The sequence below is a fragment of the Uncinocarpus reesii genome, genomic scaffold (assembly GCF_000003515.1).
Source record: "Uncinocarpus reesii 1704 scaffold_3 genomic scaffold, whole genome shotgun sequence".
Taxonomy (NCBI): Eukaryota; Fungi; Ascomycota; class Eurotiomycetes; order Onygenales; family Onygenaceae; genus Uncinocarpus; species Uncinocarpus reesii.
In genome coordinates this window covers 2,226,897-2,249,727 of record NW_003052498.1, presented here as the reverse complement: position 1 = coordinate 2,249,727, position 22,831 = coordinate 2,226,897, and the positions used below count along the sequence as shown (strand labels likewise).

Sequence of the window (22,831 nt, the reverse complement as noted above, 5' to 3'; positions counted from 1 at the left end):
GGCAAGTTTCCTGTTCAAAACATCCTGGATACAATATAGCTTGATCCAAGCAGGGCAGACTGTGAGGGAATGCTAAGGGGAAACTAGAGAGGCCAGTGGCTGCAGAGATGTTTCGTTGAGAGAAGTGCAGACACCGGATGTGCTGGTGAGGTGACTAGTTGACTAGTTAGGGATGACGCACTTGGAGGCACACAAGACAAGTCAGCTTTGGCCCTTTTAGCGCCTTCGACGCCATAGACTCTGGCGCCGTGATTGAACAATTCGCAAATTAGCAGCTGCACACCCCTTGCTGGACAGGTGGAGGCGACGGTCTCCTCCGTTGACACAGGGGAGGGTTTATCTAAAAATAAAGCTGCGTACAAAAGGGATCGGGACCCATGAACCGATCTCTCATGAAGAACAGGGGCCCCCGGGGACGACACCACGCTATTGATTCGTGTCTGGGCTACAGAACCACATGGCTTGTTCACCACGGCTGAGATTACTTAGCTACTTGCAGCTTGGGCTTCCCGCAGCAGCCTCAGAACTTCAGATACAAGATATAAGCTGCCTGCAATAACCATAGGCCCCCCGGCTGACACAGTACTAGCCCAGTTCAATCCTCCCACAACATTGGCACCAAATCCTTCCACGGCTCCAAGATCGGATACAGAGCGTGCTACGGTAACCAGGTTTGTGGTGTTCACACTCTGAACCCACGGCATACCCGCGACCGGTCCAAACTCTACGGCGACCACATTGTCGCCAGGTTTGAACATGCTGCCGAACAATTCTTCAGTATCTTTCCCCTGCGAAGCCGCCACGACCCAAGTAATCCCCTGGCCATGTACGCGGAGCTTTTGGTTCACATATGAAGCAAGTACACCCGCAGACTGGGGATTGTGGGCGCCGTCGAGCAACACCAGCTCTTTTCGAGAGATCAACGGCTCCAGGCAAACCTCCTGCAATCGACCAGCGCGAGGGGATTTAGGAACGAAGGGGAGCAGTTGGTCGACGGTGAGCTGCGGTCTAATCTGAGGCAATGCTGTCTGTAATGCCATGATAGCACAGGACAGGTTTGCGCGTTGGTGAGGAAGCAGGTCACGGTCTTCAAAGTGGCGGCGAAGAGCCGGGAATAATCGGCCAACCTCTTGAGCTTCGACGAACATTGTCGGTGCGCCTAGCGTCTCCGCATGGGCACTGATTACTTTCTGCACTTCTGGCAAATTTGTGCCATCCACTAGACATGGCACTCCTGGCTTTATAATGCCTGCTTTTTCCTTGGCGATCTCTTCAATAGTATTCCCCAGAAGAGCCTGATGATCGTATCCGACTTTTGAGATGATCGATGCCAGAACGTTCGTCAAAATATTCGTCGCATCAAGACGGCCGCCCACGCCAACTTCGACGATCCCCACGTCAACCTGCTCCTGATGGAATACTTCGAACGCGGTGGCAGTCAAAAGCTCAAATTCCGTAGCCCCAAGACCCAGCTGCTGATCTCTGTGCTTGACTTCATCTTCGATTCGGCGAAATACAGGCTCCTGGATGACGCGCTCATTGACCGTAATACAATCCCAGCGATCGATTAGGTGGGGCGAAGTAAAGGAGCCGCACCGAACGCCGCCTGCGGTGAGAAGGGCGGAAAGGTATCCGGTGATTGAGCCTTTGCCATTTGTTCCAGCGACATGGACCGCCTTCCAATTCAGACTTGGCTTGCGGACCAGCTGGGTGACGCGAGAGAGGCCTAGTTCGATCATCTCAACGGAACTGAGGTGTGTCGATGTCTGATGAAGCTTCTGTCAGTACCATGGCGGAGCGGGTGATGCAGCGAAGATCTAGTGGGAAGCCTGCAGGGCAAGCAAAGCGTCTAGAGCAACATTTGTAGACAAAACAAAGCCAAAGCGCAATGAGAAGGTATCCAAACGAAAGTGCAATTCCGACATTTCAAGCATGTTCAAACAACGCTCCTGGCGTCCGTTTGGCGTCGACGCCTGTCTGTGGCACGTGATCCGCGCGTCCCACAACGAAGCGAGAGCGGCGCCTGACGCGCTGTATTTGCTGGATTCGCTGCGCGCAAGCCAGCCATCATCTCGGAGCATACTGGCGACGGGGCTCAAGATCCAGACTTCCCTGCCTTGCCGTCAGTTCCAGGCAGGGAGCACAGCACGCCAATCACGCCGCCAACGCCCACGCGCTGCGAAACACCGCAGGCGCCAAGCGGGCACTCCAGCCACTCACGCGCCGGCCGGAATTACTCGCTTCCGGCTTTAAAACGCTAGTGGCAGCGCTTAATACGCCAAGCGTACGGCTCGCCTCACTCTGTGCGGCGCGGTCGCCCCGTTATTTTCGTATTGGCGCCGTCTCCGAGTCCCCAGCCGCACCGTCAAAGCACTCTTGCGACAACGAAGACTCTCCCATCAGGTGCTCCCGGCCAACAGCATCTGGGATTCTGGGGGCGCTTCCCATCATATAATCTTTAATATAGAGTACTGCCTGGGTTTTTCTGCGGGAAATCAGAGACTTTGGTTGATTCAAGCTCGACTCTGTGCTATTGAGACCATGGGCATTCCGTAAGTCAAACACTCCGCACCCTTTCTATGTGTTTTGATGTCGAGTCTTCGCGGCAGTGTCCAGCAGTCTCAAATTCTTCTTACTGACTCTACCATTTTTAGACTTGTATGGGAACCTACTGCTTCGCGCGCCGAGCAGAATTCCAAACCGGACTCTTCAGCTATCGCTCGCTCGTCTATCAGACGACAGAACGCGATCCGTCGACCCCGACGCAACTATGGTACCGTTGAGAGCCGCGCGCGTAATGGTCGTGGCTCCTCTACCCGATGGTATCGAGCAGAAGCGATTGGAGCATTTGCGCGTCAAGCAGACCGTGAGCTCGGCTCTCGCGACCTGCGTGGCCTCAGAGTTAATACCTCGCCGACAGAAGACCCGGCGGCTCAAAACCTCATACCCCCTATTGCCAGGACTCAGCTGAGGCCGCAACTTTCCGAGGACCACTCCTCTTCGTCCTCTTTGGGCCGCCGGATGCAAATATCGAGAGACCCGTACCTGATGATTGAAATGCCAGTGCCGCTCGATTCATACTCCTCCTTTCCACCCACCGCTCCTCCGGTTCCGAGCGTGAGGCATGCTGCAACTGCAACCGGGCATATCGCTTTCACTCCTCGGTTTGCGCCCGCACATCCCACCGGCGAATTGTCTGCCCGCTCAAATACAGGATCTCCATCCACCACGCTTGATATACCGGGTTCAAATAATGTACCGTCGTTTCGTGGTCTTGGTCCTCGAGTCGTCCGCCGTGTAACCGATCGACGATCTGGGCGACGTCAGGAAGTTGATGGCCTCGGCGATCGAGAGCGTAGTCCCGCTCCTGATGAGGATGAAATGCACGATTCATGGGAAACGCTCCTGACCACGATTACCCCAGACGACCAACTCCCAAGTCTCGACTCCTCGTTTGCCTCTGCGACAGCGAGTGCATCCTCAGCACTATCTAGGAGCTCGGGACTATCCAACTCTGTTACTTCGTTACACACGCCAATGTCATCCATTCTCTCAGATACCCTAGAGACGTTTGACTTTGATCGGGAATTTCCAGACGGGCTCCCAGACGGGCTCCCAAATTGCGAATTTTCCAGCTCCGACTCGGATTCTGATACAGAACCTGAATCGGAACTTGATACGTCGCCAGCCAGGCTGGCTGCGGGCAGCGCAGAAGAAGAAGAGTCCGATCAAAGTGACAGCAGCTATGATCCGGCACAAATCGCTTCGGATATCGTGTCCTCCAGTTCAAGGCTAGAACAGGCGCAGATGATCATCGAACTATTAGCTATGCGGTCCGACATTCCAGACGAATGGTGGGCTACGGCAGGCCTGTCGCGAACCCTTCGCCGTGAACTCGGAATTACGAATACGGAAACCCAAAACAGCTAAAAACATCTCAGCAAACCTATCTCTCTCTTTTTTTTTTCTTCGGCCTGTTTCCTTTTGGCATGCTCGACGCGGATAAGCTGGCATTGTTCCGCTTCTCTTCTGCTCCGTTCTACCTGACACTTTCACTGGTATATGATTGACGACACTCACGAATCGGGACGATGCGGTTTCTGTTGTTGATCTATGGCTGCTGATCGGTTTGGTTATACTGGACTCCATCGTTCCTCGTTCACTTTTTGGGTTTTATTTTTCGCGATACTATCCGGAGCACTCCTGTTTGGCCCAGCTTTAAGCTTTCCGGTCATCCAGCCGTGTTGTTTCGAACTGAAATGGTCAAAATGTGTGGTATGTCGGTCCATCGGCCGCGGTGCATAATCATACTTGTACTCTCCGATAACCACGAAACCTGCGTGAATCGTTTTTTACCCGCATTTACCCCTTGTAATAGCGAAGGTCGAGCTGATAGCAAACGCGCGGCATTTTAGATGATAAATCCGGAAATGCAATTTGGCCTTCGCCTTGAATTTCAAATCGGCCTTGTGAATCAATGTAGTGTGCATCGATAATTTAGTGATAGGACTGAAAGGACACTGTAGTATCATGTTTCATGAATTAACTGAAAGATGAGGTAGACAAGACTAACTTTGGAAGGCGTCTTCAGAATATTTTAGACTCCCATTCCATGTATTGCGCGCTGTAGCGGAATTCCGACAGGGACGTTTACGAGTATCTATTATCTGCCCATTTCTCAAACTAAAAGGCTTCAAATATCCAGTTCGGCGCGTTTCCTCCCGGTCACATGACTTCCGCTAAGGCCGGATTAGGAAACTCTACTTGGACATCACGTCTTTCAACCAACTTGTGTTCTCCGTTCGCACCTTGAGTTTTTCCTTTCAGTGATGAATATATAAGGACGGAGCCCATTGATAGGCGTGGAAAGGGTCGATCGTCGATGAATCTATAGATAATTCAACGGCAACCAAGTCAAAATCTCCACACTCAGCGTGCTCCTTTCCGCTCCGCTTTACTAGAGGCCCGCTCTTCACTATGTTTGCCAACAGGCATGGTTGAAATATGACACTTTTGATTTCTTCCATCCAGGGGTTCCGTGGCGTGGACGGCCTGGGTTGCTGATGGGCTGGGTATCAGCAAGGAAAAGATCATAATTGCCGAGGGGGTCGACAACATCCGTGAATCATGCGTCAATCAACCAACTGTGGCCCGAGAGGTTGCGCTTGGGGGGGAAGATAGGTTTTCATTCTGCCTCGCCCAAGTGCTGCAAACATGTGATTTCCAGTCTGCATTTCAAACTGGAGTCGGGCAGGACGACCTATGGAAAGCCATCAACCGGGACCCTGATTGATGTTGCCAGGATTCGAGTCCCCTTAGACACAACACTGGGGCCCTATGCGGAGTAAAGTCTGATAGAAGTGCCCAGTGGTGGACATTTTATGTCACAATTCGCTCCACTGAGATGCGTCACTGCAAACTCCATCCTCTCCCCGCCCTATGAGCGTGCTTCTACTGGGCGTTTTCCACAGCCACTCGAGAACAAGCGCAACTTCCTTAGAAGCCGCAAATCCCGGTTCAGTCCTGCGATATGGGCTCTCGAGAACACTTGATATTTATCTGCTTCACTCACTTCGGGCTGCGTTCGAAGTTCTCAAAATGCATATTCCGGCTAACTAGGCCGCTGTGTTCATTATATTCAATGAAGTTGGCGGCGACGATCCCTTCTTTGTGACTTCATGGAGAGGAAATGCTTTGGCAGCACTGCAGTACTCCCGCTGTTCGTCGTGGAAGGTTGTAGATGAAGACTTGAAATTTCAAATTGCCGATGCGGACGTCGATTGTGCCATTGGTTCTGTCAAAATTGCTCTTTGCTGCTGATGCCTTCTCCATTTACAGCAACCCGTGTATCTAGAGCTGCGGAACCTCTCGATATGAAAAGATGCCCTGATCTCGTGAAAATTGAATGCATGATACCCTCGAAGCTTTGCTGAAATTCGATTTACGCCAACAAAATCGATGCGATCCCACGTCAACCTCTCCCAAAGATCCTGCTGCTTGCTGGGTCAATAGAACGAAGATACGTGTGCCAGGCTAGGAATCAGGATCACATCATTCCACTGTGCGCCAGGGTACCTTCGGTGTTATACCTTGTTGCAAATACACTTTCGCTCCGATTTCTTAATCGTCTGAAGGAAGAAAAGGAGGATCGTTGATGCTACTGACGCTGGAGATAACATAACGCCGGTTGGCCGAGTTAGTTACTGTATTGCCCAGCGTCAAGAGTGGCCAATCTTTGCTACTATGTTGGATGGTACTCCGTACCAAAGAGCTTCAAGTCCATTCTTATTGAGTCGCCATCTGCAACAGAGGTCCAGAGGAGCCCGTGATCTAAAAGCCGATTCCTGATTGAAGCTGTAAAAGTGGACTGGTTAACCCCACCCAACTCTCAGAATCTTAACAAGGATCATTGTTGATGGGTCATCCATTGGTTGGCATCTGATCCTTGAATTTGCAGCCAGTCCAGCGGGCCAGATCCTTGACGCCTCTCAAATTCAATTGCTGAAGTTTGAATCTCCATCTCCTTCAAAGGCCTCCTGCTAGAAATGGGATTTTTTTTGGAGGTCTGATAGACGATCGTTTTCTATATATGGGAGACGACAACGCGATACACCAGGCACGATAGCCGTGATTAAAAGTGTCCATCGACCAACATATTAAATAATTATGTATGTATGTACACGCAAGGATCCTCCAGCAGAACAAATGCCCGAGACGAAACCAAGCATTCGCATTGAAAACACCATGGAACCCCTTGATAATCGCAGCGCGTGATTCCATTCTGGGCTTTTGCTTGCCTCTTCACTTCAATTTTGTCCGAATGTTTCGGCCTTGGACATGCGCGACAGGACCAAAGTATTTGTGGCGCGCCACGAATACGAAATGAATTCCCGCGATGACCAAAGCCCCCATAAAGATTGCCGAAGCCCAATTGAAATTCTTCGCGGTCACGTCGTAGAATGTCGGCCAAAATGCCCAAAAGAATGCGAATAATGCATAGAGCACGGCAGCAATGTTGATCGGAACACCCATTTTACCTAAGGGGAATGTGGCTGGTGGGAGCGTTTCAGGGCGGACAATACGACGCCATAGTATGCATCCGATGCTGAGGCAATAACATTGGAGTAAAGCCACAGTGAGAAGCGAGGTCATGGCATAGAACGCGACGGGGCTGCCGATGTAAATCAAGCTGAGGGCGATGCTGACGGCGCTGGTGACAGAGATCGCATTTCTGGGAATGTGACTCTTGCTGTCGACTCTCGATATCCAGTCGGAGAAGGGGAAACCTTGGTCTCGTGCAAAGGCCCAAATATCTCGCGTGACCGCAGCAAGATAAGTCATATTGGAGCAAACCAAAAGGCAGAGCACGAACGTGAGAACTACTGTCATCCACTCCTTTGACATGGATTGTCGGAGGATATGGATAATGGGGTACAGGGTAGGATCATTGAGACCTGCGTTTATATCTGGAAGATGGTAGGCGACTGTGAGAAAGGTGGTGAACGCTAAAACTGAGTTCACCAGCCAGATGGCGATCATCGCCTTTGGAACTGCTTTGGAAGCATTCTTGACTTCTTCAGACATATGAGCAGCCAGTGAGGGGGTTAGCGTTATGCATTGCTAATGCCTGTCAGAAGGTAGCTTACTGTATCAAGACCTAGCTGGGCAAACATCGCAGTTTGTTGCCCGATAAGCACGGCGACGCCGTTGCTGGGCCAGCCTCCATCGAACGTGAAGTTTGCCCAAACATTGGAAGATGGGGCCCGGGGTGCGTTCACCCAGATTGGGATGAGAATTCCTAGGTAGACCAGCACATGGAGACTGAAAACCACATTCTGCCACATGTGTAGGAACTTGGCACCAAGGGTGTTTCCGATATAGGCGACTGTGACTGCCGCGATGGCAAGGAGCGTCGTGTGCCATTGCGGAAACGTATATGCCTCGTTGTGAAGGGAAATCAGAATCTGAACTATCGACCCGACAAGGAAGACGCCGGCTGCATTTCCCGCTTGCCATGCAAGCGTAGAAGTCCATCTAACAGACAATTAGCTCGTTGCCAAAGACCGAAGCACAGGGAATGGGCACCATATCCTACCCGGTAAGATAACTAAGACTTCTTTGCAGGCTCTCTGGAGAGAACTCGCTGACCCAGTGATACTGGGCTCCGGCGATTGGTGCCATGCTCGACAACTCCGCCATACTGAGGTAAATTGGACAAAACCCAACGACGTTCCACAGAATGCCGTAGATCAGTGCTGGCCGGCCGCCGTTGGTCAGGGCCGCTGTGACATTGAAGAGGGCAAACTCCCACGTAGCCGTGGCGACGGCGACGAATGAAGCCATCGATAATACCCGGAATCGTCGAACAAGCTGTTGCTCCTTTCCCATCCGCAGCATATTGGCGACATCCGCCGAAGTCGACTTGAAGCCATTGTGTTCGTTGCGCTCTGTGTCGACGTCCACAGGTGCAGCGCTGAGGTCATATTCGGCTTTTTGCTGGTGAGAGGTCATTTCGAGCGTCTCTGACCCAGAACCAGGAGCCATGGTGGTGCAAGAAATGTACAAACTTGAAGATCGCAGGTTGTCAAAAGAAAAGAAACAGGCATTGACACTGAAAAGAGCGGGCTGACAGGGGGGTATAAAGTTGAAAACAATCTCCCTTTCTCAACTCCATTACCCCAATGCTCGCAAGAACACCCTCCTTCCACTAAGCGACAGCAACTTATGCACGTCCAGGCATGTCGATGCGCCACGGTCGAACCGACCTCCAGGGTCGCCATACAGAATTCCGACCCAGAAACTCTCCGCAAGCCGGGCCGGCGCCCGCCACGCCACGCAGAATCATGCATGGCAGCCACGAGCCGAAATGAGAAGGGAACAGCCGAGAGTTGGATTTTCTTTTTTGTACTCCGTACGGAGTAATTTTTAAAGGAAGGATTTGATCCTTGAACAACTCCCTTCCGGAGTTTTACTAAGGCAGAGCCCACAGAAGATTACCCAATCAATGTTGGTAAAAGGCTACAGGTCGTGAGTTAGCGTTGGGGCGGCTCATGATTCCGGGGCACGTTTCTAAAAGACAACTAGTTAGTTAACTAATAATAACAGTTGGGCACCAAAGGGGTTATTGTCGAACCTTGGGAATACTGTTGCTGGTAACTTCCGCTGAGCTTAACGAAGAACGATGATATAAACTAACCTAGCAGATGCGACTCAAGGGCAGGCTGAAGCAATTGTCATAGCAGTGCATTTGTCTCCAAAAGCGCGGCTTCCCAGGCCCCTGGAGAAAGATTCGTCTCGGTACGGAGTAGACCAGTCGATTTTCAAATGAATACACTCAGACATTCTCCAACGCTGGCAAGGATTTAATTCGCCGCGACTTTACGAAGGAGTTCTTGTGATATTAGGCTCAACCTTGCAAGACTTGTTTTGGAGGCGTCAATCCCAGTTCATCCCCCCGTTGCTTGTTTCTTCCAACCCGCTGGCAAGGGTCGTAATTCGCTACGGAAGGCGGATCCGGATCGTACGGAGTACGCTGCGATTCAAATCAAATTCTTTTCCTGGACTTTGAAATCCGACATATTTAACACATTATATTGAGAATGTTGGCTGGCAAGGAGTCCTTTGGCCCTGACCCAGGCTTCGAATCTTACTGATAAACCGAAGCTGTCGCAACGGCAGTCGCAGTGGAACAAGCCGGAGCATGATATGACCCTCGTCCCAGGTCTCAGAGACTCCAAGTTGTCGGAGTCCAAGTGAGCTTCCCAAGCAGGCAGAGGATGGGGGACCGTGGTCCCTGGCTCGGCGTCGCGACAGCATTATTCTTCGGCTGGGCAGTTCTATCATGCATTGTGAGGTTATGGGTGACTCTTGGGAGGAAACAGAGCTGGGCGTACTCTGATACCAGCATCGTTAGCGCTATTGTTGGTATCCAAATATCAAAAGGAGCCACATTCATCGTCTGACTGCTATTTAGATTTTCGCGGTACTGCATGTAGCAGCGAACTTTTGTGCCATCGGTGAAGGCTATGGGAGGTCGGCAGACGAACTCGGAGAGCTACACAGGAGCAATGTCGAGAAGGTATGTTGCATCATTCTAGCTCGAACTCGACCTTTCGTCCCTCTATTCTAACATCGCGTAGGCACTTTTTTCAAGTCAAATAACCTACATCTGTTCCATGGGCTTGACGAGAGTTTCTACGGCACTTTTTATAGGGCAATTGACCCGTCAACCATCCCAAGTCCGAACGTCATGGATTTTGGCTGGTATCTCAGGCGGATGGACTGCGACTTCAATACTTGTAGTTGCTCTACGGGGCGAGTCCTCGAAGCCTTGGACGGTGCTGGATGGTACCCAAGCACTCGTACGCTTTGACATCCCATTTCTAGTTTTGGGATGACCTGACCTCTGACTTGCCTGCAGTTCTCCCGATGGATTGCAGTCGAATCTACAGGGCTCGTTATTGAGGTTGCACTCTGGGCACTTTCTCTGTCCCTGATCTGGGGTCTCCAGATGAAGCCCCAGAAAAAGCTGTTGATCCTTGCGGCGTTTGGCTGTCGACTTATGTACGGGTCCCATCCTGTCGGGTATATGGCTGAAGACTAATAATTGATACATTCTGCAGGCTTATCCCCATCATTGTAGCGCGCCTATTTTACTTATCGCCGAGTGAAAACGTTGATCCAGCTCGAATTGTCATTATGATCCCCCAGATCCTGACAGAAGTCGCTATGAACTATTCGCTCCTTGCTACCTCTATCACGTCTCTCAAGCCTTTTCTCAAGCCTTTCCATACGGGTGCCATTATCAATACCATTGGAGGGGAAGGATCGGGGTTGTATTCCAGCTCGCAAACGAGGTCCCAAGGTATCTACACCCTCGCATCGATGTCAAAGGATCGAACGGAGGTGAGTGAGACAGCATCCGCGACTCACGATTCCTTGCTGACAATGATAATCAGGTATCGACCCCTGGCGGAGAACTCTACAGTAGCAATACAGGCGAGGTCACAACAGTGGTTTCATCGCAGCCGCACCAGCATCGCGGGGAGCGCGAGTCATTGGACTATGTCGGTTCAGGGCAAATGGTCATCGAAAGAACCACAGAGTGGAACATCCACTACAACAGGAATGGACAATATCCCTGACTCAACTCATCCCATGTATTCGAATTTTGAAGGCGTCGGTGAGAAGGATGCAAACTTGATTTGGATTGCGAAAAAAAAAAAGGAGGATGCACTACGGAGTATTGTAATTGGCTTCCAGTTTCTTTTTCAACAACCAACACTGCCACAGCATGCCGGCAATAATGATCACCTTATTATTGAAGAGGCGCACTCGGCAAATGGCCCACTTAGCACTGCGGGGCGGAACCCTATTCCGCGGGCCGGGATTGTGAACCCTGCTCTCGGGTCCAGACCTTCATTATTATTCAGAGCAGTTCCTCCCCGGATAAGCCCCCTCGACCTCGTGGGAATATCCTGCATGAGAAGCCTCTTGTGGAGTTGATGCAAGAGATGCATTCAGGAATTTTTGCAGCGTGTCCTTTCCACAGTGGGGGCAGTTCTGTAGTTAAGCGGGCACGGAGGGAGGATTACTAGCTACATAGCTACTCCGTACATACGTACGGATAAGATACCAAGAAGAATTGCTTAAGAAAAGAAAGAGCTGAGCGCGAGCGGGCCAAATATAGGCACTGTGCGGTCCAAGAAAAACAACGCATTGGTCCAATAAGCGAGGTTCAGCTGAGAACCGGACAGGATTCGGTCCAGGCGGCCAGGCCTTTCCATGCGGCCGGACGGGATCTGAACGAAACATTGGAGGATCCCCCGCGCATTGCCGCAGGGGCCAACCTGCAACAAGTTGTCACTATTATGATTATCCTCCTTTGATTATATCAACCGAAACATTTAACTCATTTACTCGTCTTCGTTGTGGTCATCAAAAGGCCAATGCTGCTGCAGCTCAGTCATCCGCCTCAGCCATGGGTCGTCATCAACCGCGGCAAGCCCCAACGCCTTGATCGACCGTGCTCTCTCTTTTGCTTGTCAAACGATTCATTTGATGTCCATCCGTCAGGCCCAACACCAAGGAACTCATTGATCCGTTCCAGTTCAGAGTCCACATCCCGCAGTGAATCATCCCGTGCTGTCCTCCTCTGCGCATCCTGCTCGCTAATTACAACAGGACATGCGGGGAGGTTTCCATCTACAGACAACAGCAATCTTTGGCCAATTCTGTGAGACCCGTGTGATATCAACTTGCAATGGGGTGTTGAGGCCTTCCCCATGGACTGCCTGCACTGTCAAATATCTGACATCTTAGAAGACCAAAATCCTGTTCAAGGGCCTCTAGATAAAACTCATTTAGTTTCTGCATGAAACCCAGATAAAAGAAGTGCGTGTGACGGCGGCGGGACTGCTCGTATGCCATAGCATGCTCTTCTGCATCCATGGTACCAAGATCTTTGGGGAGTTGCGGTGGAATGAAGTACATGGACTGCTCATCACCATAGTTCTGAAATGATCGCGGTAGTCATACCAGCAGCAAAAAACATGGGAAGAACCAAAGAGCGCTGCCAGTCGATAAGGCCCGTGATCTTAAAGTCGACTCGGTGCTTACAGCTGCGATAGCTTAGCTGGGGCGCATCGCAGTGCGACAACAGAATGCCATACATGTTGGGACAGCATAGGAGAGAGCAAGACTTGAGATGGGTTTGATTCGACTGAGAATATAGATTTGAGTCACTCTCTCATAAGAGATACTCAGACCTCTAATCATGGAGCGTGATTTCTCGAATGCTTGGCCAACGAACCCACGGGATGACCGTTCGGTCCAGAACACGCACGGTCACGGCCCAACCACAATCCCGGGTCGCGACCACTTGCGCTTATTAATCTCGCGGCGCGCCTGTGCCAAGACAGTCGGGTGTTTCGGTTGCCGACAGGGGAGCCGGGCCGTACCTTGATAGTACAGCACGGCTCCGAACAGACGCGTGCAAAAGCCACTGGCCCTGCTGAGAGTGCTGTTGGGGTTGCTGTTTTGGGTATATCCAGAAGACTCGGGCTACTTCTAGTACATACGACCATAGGAAGTGGAATCTAGGGCTTCCCGTCCGCTCAGCCGTACTCAAACCGCTTGCCGGCAGGCTAGTAATTGGGTGGGAGACCACCAGTGAATCCCTGCTGTTGTATGTCTTGTTTTTTTAGTGGCCTGTTGGTCCCCCCTTCAGGGGAGATGATTGTGTTATTGACATCAAGCACAGGTGGTCTCTCTTGAGGACGACATTGCGACTTCGTGGGAAGGTAATAATCCGTCTTCCCGGCTCCAAAGAGAGGCCTATTCCACAACCTATTCTCCCTATTCCGTCGAGTCCACGATTCGAAAGCACTCCCTTGGTTTGAATCAAGAAGTGACCACCAAAATCCCCTCAAGCCGTCAAGTTGCTGATTATATAGTTAATCAGAGAATTCCTATCGTCGGTTTTGTGTCAGCTCCTCTTAATCGGGCTGATGCGGTATCAAACATTTCTTCCCGGTCCATTGGTTGGTTGGTTACTAGTTAGCCATGATGCAGTTCTCATGCTTTACGAGAATTTCACTGTCGCTGGCCCGTTTCCCTTATTTTCGATCTTTCCCTAGGCACAAGATGTCTACCACAACGTCTCGCGGAGTCCCTCTCAGCAGGGGCACAATGCTCACTAGTGACCTTGGGAGAAGTTACAGAATCGAAGAAGTCCTTGCTGGTCAGAGAGGCTCCCTCCTGTGTGTATATCGCGCAAGGTATATTTAGTTTACTTCCAAACGCTTTATCGCTGTTGACTGTGAAGCGCAAAGCACTGGAGGAAAGAGCTACATTATAAAGAATATGATTCCGGGAGAGTTCGAATATCAACTGAACCTGCAGAAGAAACTATCTTCTTGCCCTGGTGTACGAGCAGTAGTGGATACTGTTGAAAAGCTCGAGTTGTTTATCTACCCCTTTTTACGTGGCAACTTGCTTTATTTGAGTCAGAAAGATCTATCCAACAAAATGCGGATTGACATTCTTCGGAGTGCTTTACTTGGTCTAGCTGAGATACATGATAGGGGGATTCTCCATAAAGGGAAGTTTGACAATTCTGTAAAGTGTTTTGTCTATCTTACTGACTGCTCAATAGATATCAAGCCGAACAATATTCTCGTAGACTACGAGCAAAGTGCTGAAGGTCAGGTCACCATCAACAACGTTATGATCTCACCTCTCGAGGATACAGTCATTGTACCACCCGGGAAATGGCTGATAGGCCCGCTTTGTGGTAATGCATTTTGGAGGAGCCCTGAAAGCTGGTGCCGTTCCCGCCAGAATCAGGCCTCAGATGTGTTCTCATTTGGCATTGTGGTATAGTTGCTCCTCCCGAACAGCCACATTCTTTCAACGCTTTGCTAATACCCTGTGCAGATGATATACGTTATGGGCCATGAAATGGTCTTCCATGTTAGTGACAAGGAATTAAAAGCTGCCGACTCGTGGCAATATATCCTTCGTCGACATATCTCCTATTTTGCTGACGAGGACGGCTTGACACACTGGAAGAGAAAGCCCCTTTTATGAACGCCTCATAAACCTTGCCAACAGCTTTACACCCGGAAATGGCAGGCAGCCGTTTGAAACCTGGGATTATGTGGATCCAAGTCTCAGAGATCTCGTGGGCAAAATGACAGATTTAGACCCAAGGAAGAGGATTACGGCGAGAGAGGCACTTCAACACTGCTGGTTCAGACCAGGAGCCGACAGAAACCACAAATGATATACCCCATGTTCACCAGAGTTTTGACCTTTGGCTTAAGCGTGTCTAATTGATACCTTGAGAAGAACTTTTTGGTTCAGTCACTATGTCTATTATGATTGACGTTGGCATGATTAGCCAGCCTCGAGCCTTTCTAGGTCTGCATGTTCATGCTTCTATCGTGCCACTTGCTTGCCACTTAATGTTGTAAGACTCCACACTATCTTCAACTGGGTAGAATAAGTTGCTATCAACTAATCATCCGGATCCCTTCCTCTACTTATCCTTCCTGGCATCTGATACCACCAAAACCCTCTAGCTGAACAACAACTAATCTCACAATATATTCCGCACGTGAGGACATATGGCTGCAGGTGGAATGGGGGCCGAGAGTCCGAGACATTATTGCTACCCCCTTCCCGCTGGTCCTCCATGGCTTGGTGACTTCAACGAATACCGATAGCATGGTGCTGGAAGCCCGGCTGTAAAATGATGCATCCTAGTAAAGTCCTTCTTAGTGATGGTGTTGTCGTGCGTGAACCGCTTCAGGATAGCACTTCTCTCCCTAGGCCTGTATATGTTTTTTATGGTTAGCAAAGGTAAAGGGTACTAGTCTAGTAGAGACGATGCCCCGACGAGGAGGTAGGAGGAACCAGGCAAGAAATTCTAATGACTCTAATGACGGCTGCTCATGCTCTCTGGAGATGGAGTCAAACACCATGGATGCGCTCAATTCAGACGAAAAGGACGTAGGATTACTGCGCCTCAGTGAACTGAAAGAGGACAGCAGAATGGGTTTAGGCCACTTTGCGGATCAGACTTCTAATCGCCAGTGCCCGTGAGCAAAAAAGACGAAAGCAAACAAAGTATTTATTGCGGTCGGCACATATAATTCTCAGGGATTGATGCGCGGCAACATCACTAGTTAACAGCTTCCCTACAAATCTCTACTGGCGCATGACTTGTGTCTCGCCCAGTTCACTCATTTCTGTGTTACCATTCCATGGTTGTCGTCTTCCTTTTGATGCCCCTAGTCAAGTGCGGAGGGCTGGGAAGGGATAGAAGGTCGACAGATAGCGTCCAACTCTCATTGGAGACAACCAGAAATACGGGAACAGGAGGCTGCTGGAGGCGTGTTCAAAGCTGTGGAAGATATGCTGAGGGCTATGGTGACATATGAACAGGAATACTGATGGCAAAAAGCAGCTCATGGCATCTGGCTACATGGGAGCCATGCGAGAGTGCGGGAGACAGTGGATAGGCCTTCTATTCCCTCGTTCGAGATTTCAACCCCCAGCGGAGTGGCGGCAGCAAGGTTGAACACGAGCGATGGAATGATGTGATTGCTGCTCGACCGTTATTCTGATGCATGCATACATAATTAGGGCATGTCCAGCCGCCGGCGTTTTGGAACGTGAAATCGGCCAGCGAAAACCGGAATTTACAGAACCGCAGGCTGAAATCTCCAGAGAGCGCTCGCGGATGAGGGTGGCATACGTCTGCTCGGGGTGAATTCCCCAGAGTGATGGGTCGTGGCAAGGCAAGTCTGTTCAATTGCAGCCCAGTTGTCATGGATATCTTTAGGTGAGTTTAGGGACACCGCATCTAAATGAAAATGCGGTTAACAGGTCTTCAGCATCTAATCGAAACTTGCTGGAGCTGCAGCTACAGATTTCGGCACTGTTGCTCATACGAGATCTCCCCAAGAGGCCCAAGCCCCGTTTCCCAAGCTTTTAGTTGACCTCTTGAAGCCCGTCTTCCGGAAGCGGCTCCCTGAAACCTACAGACACGAGAATCTCAGCACGGGTTGAAGATCCCAACCTACCCCGATCAGGTCTACCACTGGTTATCGCTGAAGAGGCCTCTCCATGATACAAACTGTGGCAACTTTGACACTTCTTTCGAGAAAAACTGCTCTATATGAATCTTTCAGCCTTCTCAACGCTTCCAGTGTTTACTTGCTGTGAATAGTGTCAGAGAGCTCTTTTTTCCTTAGGGCGTTGCTTCCGCCAGTTGGCTTGACTGTTGGCCCTATGTCCTCAGCCGTTGACAGGGACATATGCCCGGAGCTGCCGGTGAGAGTGAATAATGCACTCAAGTAACCCGCCTCGGCTTGTGCTTGATAACAAAAAGTCTGAGGTTGTATGCCAAGATCACGTCGATGCTGGGCTTTCAGCATCCCAGCACTGGATCTGGCTCATCTCATGAGCGCAATATCGGCACGATTGAGCTCGACTGCACAGGAATCGACTCTCTAGGGAAACTCAATCCCACGTATACTATCACCCAAGTCCTGCCAGTTTTCAGCACCAAGTCTCGATCGGGAGTGTGGAGCGTTTATCCGATGCTTGCGAGCGCATTGGTGTCTCATGATGCTTGGTGATGTCTGGGCTCGCAAGCTAGCTATGACTCCACGGTAGGATTTGTTACTTAATTTTTTGTGGATAGCTAACTAGCTAATAATCCTTAAGCAGATCAGAAACAAAAGAAAGACAAGGCTACCTGGTTCGCCAGCAAATAATGATTGATAGCACTTGCGGGCACTTCAGGTACCATCGAGTCTACTTTGCTCTCAAACTAAATAATCTCAAGGTGCCGGTGTCTCCGCCGAAATCCGACTATATCAACGAGAGATGAGCTTCTGATTGATGCACAAGGCGGCCGTCATCCCTGGTCGACGCAGCTTGCTGGCCTCGAATCCAAAGTTTAAACAATAACTACCCATGAAGGATTCTCTCGCCGATACTGCATATTGGGATCATCATGCCCCTGTCCTTCCATTCCACATCGGCGTCTGCTTTTTGTCACAGCGAACCTGGGTGTCTCTGTGGAGCATTGTTTTCTCCCCAAATTCGTGAGACACATACGAATCGCTGCTGAGATACCCCAGACTTTATCGGCATTCAGACCCGATCAGATCATGCGGAGCATCGTGATGTTGAGGAAACATGGGAGGTAGATCCCTATCGTCCAATTCGTCGCTCTACTTCGGTTTAAACAGGAACGATGTTGAAACAACTGCTGTTATCATGGACTTATATATTCCTTGCCCTCGACCCGACTGAACGATGGTTTGGGCGTCGAAACAAGGACACTGTTGGATGACAGATCTGGAGAATCGACCAAGATGCGACCCTTTAGCCCTCTTTGGGCTTCTTGCCTAGCTGCCTTCTTCACCGTTAACACTGGTGTCGCGGTTGCGCAGTCTCCGCCCAATCCCAATGCCACATGGCCGCTCCAGTCGTTTCAAAGCACGGACATTCAGACGCCCTACCTTAACGTCACAAAAAACGGTAAGACGGAACTCGGATACCTATTTTTCACCCCACGGGGCATGAACGGTGGCCATTCTTCTATCTTTGAAGACAATGGCCAACTTGTCTGGCAGGGTCCCAAAGGTGCTATTTTTGCTTTTGAACCGCAGATGTTGGATGGAGAGCCAGTGCTAGTCTATTGGGACGGCGTGCTCAATGGCACAGGCTACGGATACGGCTCTATCAATATCCTCGACAATACATACCAACGAATCCACGAGGTCACCCTTTCTGGCGAGGACTTCAAAACGTCGTACGAGCCGCGAACGTTTCCGTCCTATATTAGTATCCATGAGGGCTTCATCACTGAAAAGGGATCCATAATTGTAACGGCGGTCAACGTCACGCAGTTTGATCTTGAGTCCGTTGGCGGCCCGCGGGACGGCTGGGTGATGGATTCGCTGATTTACGAGATCGACATCAAGACCAACAAAGTATCATTCCGCTGGAGCGCCCTAGAACATATCTCCGAAATTCCGTTCGACTTATCCCAAAAGCCACTTGGTGGTTCGGGCGTATCTGAAAAAGATCCTTGGAACTACTTCCACCTAAACTCCGCTGCGAAATACGGGGATTCTTACCTCGTGTCATTCCGTTACGGATGCGCTGCTATCCTTATTGCCCGTGATGGCACTGTTACCTGGCAGCTCAATGTAAGTCGCGTGGTCTTTCCATACTTCTAGCGCTTTGCAGCAAGCTATTGCCAGCTTTGAAACTTCAGAGTTATTGTACCCGTCGCTAACCCGTATGGCTTTTGTTCAATAGGGGCTCGCTGGCGGTGACTTCGAAATGGGCCCTGACACAGGCTTCTGCTATCAGCATGAGGTCCGTCTTGCAAGTCTGAGCAAGGACAAGGCCGTCTTCTACGCCCATAACAACGAAAATTCGGACTTCACCAACATGACAGAAACAACAACCGGATTGGTCCTGGATCTCGATCTAAAAGCCATGACAGCTTCCTTGAGCCGAAAACTGTGGAACTCTCAGCATCCCGTTGCATCTAGGGCCCAGGGGAGCTTCCAGAATCTTCCCAACAAACACGTATTGCTGGGCCACGGGGTGATCCCAGTCATTGAAGAATACGACGAACACGGCGCGCTGGTCATGGACGCCCGCTTCGGGTTCGACAACACTATCTCCACCTACCGAGCATACCGTCATTTCTGGAAAGGCGTACCAAAAACCAAACCGAGTGTCAAAGCATGCCGCGACGCAGAGACTAAAGAGGTGGTGGTCTTTGTGAGCTGGAACGGAGCGACGGGTGTGGAATCATGGAAGCTCTATAAAAGCCCACGTAGATGGTGGCCCAAGCTTGTCAAGACTGCGCCGCGGAATGGGTTTGAGACAATCATCCGCGCGCGAGATGCTGGTGATAGGATTGTTGTCAAGGCAGTCGGCGGCCCGAATAACGGAGTGCAATCCGAGGTGATCACCGTGGACGGTGGCTGCAACTAAGCGCAAGATCATTAGACGTGAGGAACCTGTAAATAGTGCGAACTAATACCATATGTTTATTCTCAAGCGAGGCCGCGATCCGTCATGGATCCTTTCTTCATTACCTGGTTCTTGACAGTCACAATCTCCTTTCTCTGGAGACATCAGCTATTACTAGTAGTATCATCTGGTCCCGAAACATTCAATGTCGAGGTCTTTCTTTATCATCAGGCAGATCAAACCCAGACTGGGATCATCACACACCCGCTTCTCGCTCATCTCAAACGCCTCCGCCGCGTTACTTATCGATGACTTCACTTTGGTTGGGCCAGCCTTGCTACCCTTTCGTCTCCTTCATGCGAATAGTGTCACGGCGCTGTGGAGCACAGCTTGGTCAGTTAACTAGTTACTCGGGGCTTTTTCGGCTGTTTGAAGTTTTGCTAGGCCATTCCAGGAACATAAAATCCCGGTAATTAGCCAATGGGGAAAAGGGATGCATGTACGGAGTCGTGTTTGATCGCCCTTGAGATGATCGTATCTGCTTCGTGGCTGGGTACTTTCATGTTAACTGGTTACGAGCCGGTCATGTCTTTATTCTGGAACGGATGATGCGGGCTTCGGTCGATTACAGAGGCCTTTGATAGTTGCCGAGTGGCATCGAGCAGCAGCCTTCTCGCCCGGGGCTAAAGGTACTAGAGTTTAGTTGACCGATAGATTTTCCTCATTTTTCTACAGAAGGGCAAGATGGGGCAATTAATCGGGAAAGATGAAAGAAACAAGAAGATGGAAATCCCAGCAATCCAAATCGTACAAAAATGCAGTGATCAACAGAAATGAGAAATAGGCATAAATACATAAATTGGCCACTCGCACAAGGTGTAGACCCCAAAGCAGGGGCAAGCCAAAATCAGACATCAAGAGAAGAATGTAGAATCGGAACGAATATGTTTGTGGTTACATCGTAAAGAGCTCGTTTTTGGAGTTATTCAAGCGACGAACTCCCTTCTCGTAAAGGAAACGCGTGATGGTCTCCATATCCTGTTGGCCTGGTCGCCGCGCCGGGTTGCAGTGCCTTGGCGAACTTGCGCACCCCCTGAAGTGCGGATTGTTGGGCCAGCTCTCCTACCTCCAGTGTTGCCGCCAGTGTTGCCGCCAGTGTTGCCGCCAGTGTTACCGCCAGTGTTACCGCCAGTGTTGCGTCCAGTGTTTCCACCCGCGCCTCCTTGATTTCCACCCGCACCGCCTTGGTTTCCTCCAGCATTTCCACCGTTGTTGCCGCCGTTATTGCCGCCATTATTGCCGCCGTTGTTGCCGCCGTTGTTACCACCATTGTTACCGCCGTTGTTGCCGCCGTTATTGCCGCCGTTATTGCCGCCGTTTCCTCGGCCAACTGTGAACTTCTGACAGTCATCTTGGGCACCGCGTTGCGCAACCTTGAAATGCTGTTAGCTACTTTTTGATAAAATCAACCAAAGATGGAAGACATACAGGCATGAGAACAGGTTGATGGTTAGAAGCAGAGCTCATGGTGCACACGCGGTATGCACCAGGAGGTAGTCCACCTTCAACAGTAGCACTGAGACCACCTCTGCCATTTCCGGCATCATTAATACCTTTGAAAAAGACAAACTGCTCGGCGTTAGGAGCATTTTGAGTAGCAAGATTGTTACCCAGGGATTGGATAGTAACGTGGGTATGGCCGACAATCCTCCCGCCCTGAAGCTCTTGCGGTGCTGAATAATACGTATTATCGGGGTTGGTAAAGGAGCCAGCAACCAAGTTATCGACCTGGAGGTTGACATTAAAGTCCGTATTCGCAGGCAAATCTTCCCCAGGGCCGGGATTAGTGATAATAGTCGAAACCATGTTATTCTTATTTGGGATATCTCCCATTACTATTGCAGAGTCAGCATGATGAAACCAAAGACATGAAATATAGATGGTGACAACAAACCAATTCCGTTACAAGAGCCACCCTGGTTTTGTAGGCCATTGGTTAGAGTTTTCCCCGTGCAGAAATTGATGAAATTTGCGTTGTCGCTATGATCTGTTAGTATAGCCCCATAATACTAGAGAAGCCGCATACGTACGTGTTCGAAGCAGCTTGCCCCTCTTCTCCATTGGCACTCCCGTCGTTCTTACTGCCTTGCTGGACGTTATCAGGATCTAGCAACAGCTCATTCTGGTTGCCCTGATTGCCCCCATTGTTGCCGCCGTTGTTACCGCCATTGTTACCGCCGTTGTTACCGCCGTTGTTGCCACCATTGTTGCCGCCATTCCGCTGATTTCCTCCGTTTTGGCCTCCATTTCGTTGTTGACCCACGACGCCACTAAGCAGGCTCGATGAAATTAACAACGCAAAGACAAGTCTTTTGGCAAACATGGTGGAAGCCGTTTGCTGGTAAGGTTTGAGTTGAAAGTAGGCGCTGAGTCCAGTCAAGAAGCCGAAGTGTAGCAATCGAGCGACCAAGAATATTGTCCAAAGTAACACCGCTCTATCAAAGATCGAACGAAAAGCGTTCGCCGGTAACGACAATATCGAGTGGGAGAATTAAAAATAAAAGAAAGCAAAGATCCACGGTCAACGTGAACCCATTAGGTAGCGGACGGTTGGAAGTAGAGAGGGAAACTTGATATAGAATGAAAGTAATCCCCTGAGCGATTGTCTTCAACCAGTGCACTGAAGAAAAAGTCACGATGAAAATGACTGTGAGAAGAAGCGAAAAGACGCAGGAGGAGAAGGAGAAATAGGCAAAGGAAATTGGGTGATAAGTAGGAGATATTTGAAAGGCCAAGCCGGTGGGACAAACATAGCTTCCCACACACTTGTACTGAGGAGAATTATGAGCGTGATTCTGGCGTCTTGAAACCCGACTTGACGTCCTCGCTGTCACAGGTTACATTGCGGAAGTTTGGTGTCCATGGCCCAGAGGGGAAAGGCGCAGGTCCTTTTGGGAAACGGGTTTGCCTAAAAGAAGCACGCCCGACCAATTTCGGAGATCCCAGGCCTCGGAGATGCATTGATGCTGACCAGGGGAGGTAAGGTCAGGGCTTGATCAAAAGCTGGAGTGAACCATCGGATGTCACGATCGTCGAACACGGACTGCCGCACCTAGGTTTGAGCTTGAATCGTCAAACCGCTGGCGCGTTAACAGGAACTATAGCCGCAGCGACTTTGCCTCCAGCATTGAAAGAGAACTGGGGCTTCTCCTTTTACATAAGGAGAATTCTCGCTCGTCTTCAAGATCCATGACCTCCGGTCCCAGAAGGGTAGATTTGGAATTTAGTAACGGCTCTTGGTGACAGACTCCCAGGTCCA

The 22,831-nt window shown here is 50.3% G+C and overlaps 7 protein-coding genes across 7 annotated transcripts; 4 read left to right on the top strand and 3 right to left on the bottom strand.

The window, feature by feature from the left end:
- Positions 1–485: 485 nt before the first annotated feature.
- UREG_05543 (uncharacterized protein) lies at positions 486–1,791 on the bottom strand (the record flags this gene model as incomplete). The annotated part of the gene is made up of 2 exons (XM_002584808.1): positions 486–1,766; positions 1,789–1,791. 2 exons carry the CDS (start codon positions 1,789–1,791, stop codon positions 486–488), a joined length of 1,284 nt encoding a protein of 427 aa, XP_002584854.1.
- Positions 1,792–2,541: 750 nt separating this feature from the next.
- UREG_05542 (uncharacterized protein) lies at positions 2,542–3,930 on the top strand (the record flags this gene model as incomplete). Its single annotated transcript, XM_002584807.1, has 2 exons — positions 2,542–2,552; positions 2,655–3,930. 2 exons carry the CDS (start codon positions 2,542–2,544, stop codon positions 3,928–3,930), a joined length of 1,287 nt encoding a protein of 428 aa, XP_002584853.1.
- A 2,871-nt stretch (positions 3,931–6,801) lies between these two features.
- On the bottom strand, positions 6,802–8,544 carry UREG_05541 (uncharacterized protein; the record flags this gene model as incomplete). The annotated part of the gene is made up of 3 exons (XM_002584806.1): positions 6,802–7,620; positions 7,647–8,034; positions 8,096–8,544. 3 exons carry the CDS (start codon positions 8,542–8,544, stop codon positions 6,802–6,804), a joined length of 1,656 nt encoding a protein of 551 aa, XP_002584852.1.
- Positions 8,545–10,698: 2,154 nt separating this feature from the next.
- UREG_05540 (uncharacterized protein) lies at positions 10,699–11,144 on the top strand (the record flags this gene model as incomplete). The annotated part of the gene is made up of 2 exons (XM_002584805.1): positions 10,699–10,905; positions 10,959–11,144. The coding sequence occupies 2 exons, from the start codon at positions 10,699–10,701 to the stop codon at positions 11,142–11,144; spliced, it is 393 nt and encodes a 130-aa protein (XP_002584851.1).
- A 2,500-nt stretch (positions 11,145–13,644) lies between these two features.
- On the top strand, positions 13,645–14,589 carry UREG_05539 (uncharacterized protein; the record flags this gene model as incomplete). Its single annotated transcript, XM_002584804.1, has 4 exons — positions 13,645–13,760; positions 13,826–13,926; positions 14,156–14,376; positions 14,437–14,589. 4 exons carry the CDS (start codon positions 13,645–13,647, stop codon positions 14,587–14,589), a joined length of 591 nt encoding a protein of 196 aa, XP_002584850.1.
- Positions 14,590–17,891: 3,302 nt separating this feature from the next.
- UREG_05538 (uncharacterized protein) lies at positions 17,892–19,533 on the top strand (the record flags this gene model as incomplete). The annotated part of the gene is made up of 2 exons (XM_002584803.1): positions 17,892–18,731; positions 18,898–19,533. 2 exons carry the CDS (start codon positions 17,892–17,894, stop codon positions 19,531–19,533), a joined length of 1,476 nt encoding a protein of 491 aa, XP_002584849.1.
- Positions 19,534–20,498: 965 nt separating this feature from the next.
- Positions 20,499–21,895, bottom strand: UREG_05537 (uncharacterized protein; the record flags this gene model as incomplete). The annotated part of the gene is made up of 4 exons (XM_002584802.1): positions 20,499–20,945; positions 21,001–21,407; positions 21,467–21,552; positions 21,603–21,895. 4 exons carry the CDS (start codon positions 21,893–21,895, stop codon positions 20,499–20,501), a joined length of 1,233 nt encoding a protein of 410 aa, XP_002584848.1.
- Positions 21,896–22,831: the final 936 nt, after the last annotated feature.